The sequence below is a fragment of the Bos indicus x Bos taurus genome, chromosome 14 (assembly GCF_003369695.1).
Source record: "Bos indicus x Bos taurus breed Angus x Brahman F1 hybrid chromosome 14, Bos_hybrid_MaternalHap_v2.0, whole genome shotgun sequence".
NCBI classification, from domain to species: Eukaryota; Metazoa; Chordata; class Mammalia; order Artiodactyla; family Bovidae; genus Bos; species Bos indicus x Bos taurus.
Window position 1 is genome coordinate 23582165 of NC_040089.1, and position 7213 is coordinate 23589377.

General features: G+C 42.3%; 1 protein-coding gene and 1 non-coding gene across 2 annotated transcripts; both read right to left on the reverse strand.

The window, feature by feature from the left end:
- Positions 1-5867: 5867 nt before the first annotated feature.
- Positions 5868-7213, reverse strand: RPS20 (ribosomal protein S20). Its single transcript, XM_027561012.1, has 4 exons — positions 7033-7213; positions 6749-6848; positions 6415-6488; positions 5868-6085 (listed from the first exon to the last, which is right to left on the reverse strand). The coding sequence occupies exons 1-4, from the start codon at positions 7033-7035 to the stop codon at positions 5903-5905; spliced, it is 360 nt and encodes a 119-aa protein (XP_027416813.1). The 5' UTR covers positions 7036-7213; the 3' UTR covers positions 5868-5902.
- LOC113904514 lies at positions 6559-6625 on the reverse strand. The gene has a single exon (XR_003514537.1). It is a non-coding gene; the product is annotated as a small nucleolar RNA U54 (small nucleolar RNA).

Consider the following 7213-nt stretch of genomic DNA (forward strand, 5'->3'; position numbering starts at 1 on the left):
AAACTAAACTCAAAGTTAGCAGAATGAAGAAAATAATAAAGATTAGAGCAGAGATAAAATAGAGAATAGGGAAATAACAGAGAAATTCATAAAACTAAGAGCTCAATTTTTGAAAAGATAAAAAAAAATGACAAATTCTTAGCTAGATTAACTAGGAAAAAACTACTTAACTAAAATCAGAATTGAAATATAAGACATTACAACTAATGCCATAGAAATAAGACGGATTATAAGAGAATACTATAAATGCTTATATGTCAACAAATGGGATAACCTAGAAGAAATGGATACATTCCTAGAAATACAGAACCTCTTAAGACTGAATCATGAACAAATAAAAAATTTGAACTAGTAAGGACATTGAAGTAGCTTTAACAAAGAACAACAAAGAAAAGTCCACGATCAGACAGCTTCACTGGGGAATTCTACCAAACATTGGAAGAAAAACTAACACCAGTCTTCTTCAAACTCTTACAAAAAACTGAAGAGGTGGGAACAATTCATAATTCATTCTGTGAGGGCAGCATTATTCCAATACTAAAACCAAACACTACAAGAAAACTACTGATTATATACAAATATAAAATCAGTCCATGGTACACCTGAAACTAATATAATGCTATATGTCAATTATGGTGGTTTGGTTTAGTCACTAAGTCATGTCCAACTCTGGGGACCCCGTGGACTGTAGCCCGCCAGGCTCTTGTGTCCATGGGATTTCCCAGACAAGAATACTGGAGTGGATTCCCATGCTCTCCTCCAGGGAATCTTTCCCAGCCAGAACCCACGTCTCCTACATTTCAGGCAGTCTCCTGCATTGCAGGCGGATTCTTTACTCCTGAGCCACCAAGGAAGGCCTCAATTAAAAAAACTCACACCATTATCTCTGATGAATACACTGAAGCATTCCTCAACAAAATACTAGCAAGTCAAATTCAACAGCATGATCAAAGGATTATATACTATGACCAAGTGGGATTTATTCCTGCACACAAGGATGCTTCAGCCTTGACTGAAGGTCAAGTGATCTTCAGTAAGGGTGCCAACTGATGCTTTTGAATTGTGGTGCCGAAGAAGACTCCCAAGAGTCCCTTGAACTGCAAGGAGATCAAGCCAGTCAATCCTAAAGGAAATCAATCCTGAATATTCATTGGAAAGGCTGATGCTGAAACTGAAGCTCCAATAGTTTGGCCACCTGATGCAAAGAGCCAAATCATTGGAAAAAAACCTGAAGCTGGGAAATACTGAGGGCAGGAGAAGGGGATGAGACAGTTGGGTGGCATCACCAACTCAATAGAAAAGAGTTTGAGCAAACTCTGGGAGATAGTGAAGGACAGGGAAACCCTATGGACAGGAAGTGCTGTAGTCCATAGGGTCGAAAAGATTTGGACACGACTTTGAACAACAAAGGTGCCGAGACCAAGCAACCGGGAAAAGAAGTCTCTTCCAGCCAATGGTGTTGGGAGAAATACAGAGATACACTGCAAAAGGAGGAAGCCATCTACAAACATCACCTTATACCATATACAAAAATGTACTCAAAAGGAATTGACATGAAGAGGCAACCTACAGAATGGGAGAATTTGCAAATCACATATCAGATAATCACTTAATATCAGAATATACAGAGAGCAATATGTTTAGTATTGTCTCACATGTATTTTTAAAGAGAGAAATTTTATATGGCTAAAGAAAAGATATTGAATAGCTTAAAATCACATATACTTGTATTTATAAGAAAAGTTCTGAAGATTTCAGTATTAACTTTTGGGGTGGGTGGGTTTTATGTAAAGAAAAAAAAAAGCACTTTATAGGACAAAACGTACAGAAAGATCAAGTTCTCTTGTTCTAGAAGTCTAATTTGCTATGAAAGTGAAAAGTAGTATACCTAGAATGAGAATTAGTTCTTCTTAGTTTCTAGAGGTTCAACTTTGGCTTTGCCACATTCTGCTTTGGAGTTGGACCTGTGTACTCACTAGTTTGGTGAAGGAGGAAGCAGGTAGGAAAGCCATGTCCTGGGCTCAAATGCCCCTGTAAATAATCTCACCTAACACCATTGGTCAGCAGTGCACCACACCCTGTGGGAATCGAGGTCGCCGTGGGAGAAATCTATACACTTAGCAAACCAGTTTTGATTGTTAGAAAATGTCTCCCAGAGAAACAAAGGAACCCCCAGTATGACCTTGAGAGACACAAGTACCTTCATTTTGCACATGAAAATTGAGGCTCCAAGAAGTATTTTATTAAGCCTGCATATCCATGTAATTAAGCTTGAAACAGATTTGACAGCCCAGCCGAGAATTTCTCCTCTCTTGCCCGTTTACCTTACATCCCAGGTCCTGAACCTATTTAATACATACTTTAGGAGCCTCAGGTGGAAAAATCTGACCTAGCAATGCATAGCTGTTGTCTCCGGTTTAGCTGCATGTTTAAAACAAAGTAGCTGTGAATCTAATGGGAATGTGGTAAGGACTGGCGAGCCTCCCATTTTCAACCTTCCTCTGCCTTGGGCTAATTTGTGGCTCAAATGGTAAATAATCTGCTTACAATGTGGGAGACCCAAGTTTGATCCCTGGACAGGAAAGATCCCCTGGAGAAAGGGAATGGCTACCCTAGTATTCTTGCCTGGAGAATTCCATGAACAGGGGAGCCTGGCAGGCTGCAGTCCATGATATCCCAAAGAGCTGGACACGACTGAGGGACTAACACTCTGCCTCCCTAATCCATACAAGCTGGCCTACAACCCAGACTCATTGATATCGATACCACTATGTAAACTACCATTATTTTGTTATGAATATTTGAAGGCCCAGTATGGATTTTAAGTAGCTATTTTTGAATGTTTGAGTGTATTAACATGTAGAGACATCCCTTTGCCAACAAAGATCCGTATAGTCAAAGCTATGGTTTTTCTAGTAGTCCTGTACAGATGTGCGAGTTGGACCATAAAGAAGGCTGAGCGTCGAAGAACTGATGCTTTTGAACTGTGGTGCTGAAGACTCTTGAGAGTCCCTTGGACAACAAGGAGATCAAACCAGTCCATCCTAAAGGAAATCAGTCCTGAACATTCACTGGAAGGACTGATGCTGAAGCCGAAACTCCAATAATTTGGCCACCTGATGTGAAGAAATGACTCATTGGAAAAGACTCCGATGCTGGGAAAGATTGAAGGCAGGAGAAGGGAAAGACAGAGGATGAGATGGTTGGATGGCATCACCAACTTAATGGACATGAGTCTGAGCAAGCTCTGGAGTTGGTGATAGACAGGGAAGCCTGACGTGCTGTATAGTCCATGGGGTCACAGAAATGGACATGACAGATTAACACAACAAATGCATTTATGTATATTTTCTCATTTGTCCTTTTAAAGTCCTCTGAGGTAGTGGGCAGATGTTTATTACACTTTAGTTCATTCATGTTAAGTGAGTTACTGAAGGTCTCAAAATTTCTCTTTATTTTTAGGGGGAAAACGTTAATGTTTCCTTTGAAGAGGGAAAAAAAATCTTACCTGAAATAGTTTAAAGTCATTCAGTCACGTCCAACTCTGTGACCCCATGAACTATATACTGTCCATGAAATTCTCCAGACCAGAACACAGGAGTGAGTAGCCTTTCTCCTCTTACAGATGAGAATTAATGACCAAAGAGCTTAAGTAAGCAAGTTTAAGGTCACCTAACTTACCAGCTGTGGAACTTATGACTAAAAACCCAGTTAGTTCACTGCTATCTCCCCTGTACTACATTATCTACAGTTAGTCAGGATAGGGAAGCCTGGTGTGCTGCAGTCCATGGGGCCAGAGAGCCCCACAAAACTTAGTGACTTAACAAAGGAATTGAAGATAATAGCAGTTCCTGAACTTTAAGTGCCAGGTTTTAGCTGTATTTCAGGCCCTATGAATTGCTTATGGCTTAAATGCAATTATCCTTGTGTGATGACAATTGCTAAACCATCAGTCACCCTGGCATGTGTTGGTTAAATTTCAGAACTGTATTCAAGTGCATCTTTTGATTTAGAAAGGCACATTTTGCTTAACAGCCTACTCTTTAGCCATTAATGATCTTAACTGCCGCTGTAGTTGTAGAACTTCCTAGTGCAGAGAATGCTGAAAATTGGGCTAGAGGGCAAGTCAGTAGCTCACTGCCTGGCTGATTTCCTACCAACTTCTTCAGTTGAACTGAGAACACCAGCTCCTCTAGGAAAGGTTAAATCACTGCTGGCCTCAGGAATAGAACTGTAAGACTCTTACGCAACGAAATTTTCTTGTTTCCCCAAGCTAATTAGAAGTTGATCTGGCACAATGTTATTGTAAATGGGTTAATATAGGTTACTTTGGAGAAGGCAATGGCACCCCACTCCAGTACTCTTGCCTACAAAATCCCATGGACGGAGGAGCCTGGAGGGCTGCAGTCCATGGGGTCGCTGAGGGTCGGACACGACTGAGGACTTCACTTTCATGCATTGGAGAAGGAAATGGCAACCCACTCCAGTGTTCTTGCCTGGAGAATCCCAGGGACGGGGGAGCCTGGTGGGCTGCCGTCTGAGGTTGCAGAGTCGGACACGAGTGAAGTTACTTACCAGGTTACCTTAGCATAGCATCTTTGCTAAACCTTAGCATTAACAACTTTCCAGGTTCCGCTCTACAAAAATCCCTTTTCAACATCTGGTGTTTTGGAGACCTGCTAGGAGGAAAAAAACAGAATCAAAAGGACTTGGATGTTGCAGAAGTGTTTCGGGATGAAAATTCCAGTATCAGAACGATTGTGTGGCATGTGTTGGACATGGGTTGAAAACCAGGTGTGGGGGCTTGTCAACTTACAGTGAGGCTCTGGCATCTGGCACGTAATTGGATAGAGAAACCTGAACAGCTTACGTATGCTAACTGAAGCCACTGGACAAGGTAACCCAAAGTGGGCTGGGTTCCTGGGAAGAAAGGCAGGAATTTCATTACTGCAATCCTAAGAGTGGCCAATTTTATCAGTTGTAAAATGCTTATATACCTGTCATATACTTCTGTAGAGTAGACATACATGTTTAGGATAGCCACCCAATTAAAAACAGCAAAGACTTCAACCCTTCAATGGGACATCAAGATGGATCCTCAACCCATGGGCACACTAAAATTTCAGCTGTGCTATTAAAGCTCAGAACACTGAGCAAATTAAAATGCAAAAACCAATTTCTATGTCTACACAATGGGAATACAATGTATAAGCAGGGTCTTGGAGTTAGGCAGTGTTACCCAGTAATAGAGGTTTGAATTTGACCTAAGATGTGCTTTTCAGCCCTAAACATATAAATGCTTAACTTAGCTTCGTACGGAATGACTTATATACATAAAGTGAAAAGTGATTCCAAGGAGTATATATAAAACACATTCTATAGATATAACCTAAGTACTAGGATTGTTTTATATTTTATTGTATTTTCTTATCTAAAATTAAGGCACCAGTATCTATAAAAGTTTCCACAACTTACTGAAATTTGCCAAGTTTAAAAGGAGTTATGACAAATGGCAGGGTCAGATATTAAGACCTAGATTTTGAGTTCCTTGCCTTTTATCACACTAGGTTTCTAACCACAGCTGGTAACATTAGAATCATCCCAGAAACTGCTGACAGTTCCAAAGTTAAACCCACACACATGTTCAAAAACCCCAATATTCATCAATAGCAAGATCTCATGTGGCAGTTAACACAATTCCATTTTCAAATGCTGTCACGTGTAAACTAGCTTACAATGGAAACAGGGTCAACCACCACAGGCTATCCATCTAATTCTGATTATTCTACTTAAAAGGTGGAATCAATTCCGTAACACAACTCTATTCCTAAGACTTGTCAGTATTATAAATAAAAGTCAACAAAATATAACAACTGATTATCGATTTATTAAAAAGGTTGATTTAGGCATCAGCAATGGTGACTTCCACCTCGACTCCCGGCTCAATACTGATGGAAGTGATCTGCTTGACAATTTCAGAAGGACTGTGCAGGTCAATGAGTCGCTTGTGGATCCTCATTTGGAATCGATCCCAAGTCTTAGAACCTTCACCACAAGGAGTTTTCCTCGTAGTTATTCTCAGAGTCTGCAACAAGAAAAAATGGAAACCAAGCGTTTATGGTCTGTTGTGCTTCCCTAGGACACTTCTGATATCCAAACGCACATCAGAATTATCTTGGAATTTTTTTAAACATATAAATGCCCAGGTATTGCTTTTTTTCGCCAAAGCTCCAGATGTTTCTAACGAGCAGCCATGTTTAAAAGCAACCGGACTGTAACAGAACCTTTTACCTAGTTTGCTTCACTTTTTCTATTTCATATTCAGTGCTATTTCACTTAGTTTATGTTTTCTAATTTCTCCATCTTCTCTCCAATTATCATCTTCCACCTCCTGCCCAGGACACACTCTCTCACCTTGGTAGGCATCCGAACTGGTCCTTTCACTTTGAGATTCTTTTCCTTCGCGCCTCTGATCAGGTCAGCACACACTGCAGGGAAGTAAAAGCATCCTTCAGTTGGCTCCCTTAACGCACAAGAGCCGGCTCAAAGTCGAACCGCCGCGGGCTCAGAATAGCGTATAAGACGATCACCGTAAGTCAACACAGCAATTCTCTCCTCACCGCCAACACGGCACACACCAAGTGTGGACCACTCTTAACTCTGTCTTTTGAAAGAGGACGCTGGCCCCCCCCGAGAGCCGACCTCGCTCAGGAACAAGCCCCGAAACCCCCGAATTCGCCGCACTGACCCTTCTCCAGAGACTTCACGTTGCGGCTGGTGAGGGTGATCCTAATCCGGTGAATGGCCACCTCTGGCTCCACGGGAGTCTTGCCGGTGTCTTTAAAGGCCTGTTACCACACAAGTAAGAATAAAAAACCCTTAAGTAGCTTATCAAGTCCGGGGACCAGCGCGCTCGGACCCTTCACAGTTCCTGGCGGCATCTCATAAGCCCATTCCCTGGACAAACGAGTCCCGTTCCCTCCCTCCAGCCCAATCTTCCTCCAGGACGCGACCCGGACGCCCCCGACTCACCATGGCTGCGGCGTGGCTTCCTGACCGACTTGTTCCTCGGCGAGAGCGAACAGCGGTGAGTCAGGAGCAGTAGAGGGCGGCACACAAGTCCGCTGCAGCCGCGACCGCGTCTTCCTCAAAGAGGAAGGCGTGAGGCCTGTGGGGCGCTTATATAGCCGCACTCGCGTTTGCATCCGGGTCC

Coding starts and splice junctions, on each gene's coding strand:
- RPS20 (XM_027561012.1), bottom strand. Junction 6,489..6,748: donor CGTGAAGTCTCTGGAGAAGG/GTCAGTGCGGCG, acceptor ACTTCCCTGCAG/TGTGTGCTGACCTGATCAGA. Junction 6,086..6,414: donor CAGTTCGGATGCCTACCAAG/GTGAGAGAGTGT, acceptor TTCTTGTTGCAG/ACTCTGAGAATAACTACGAG.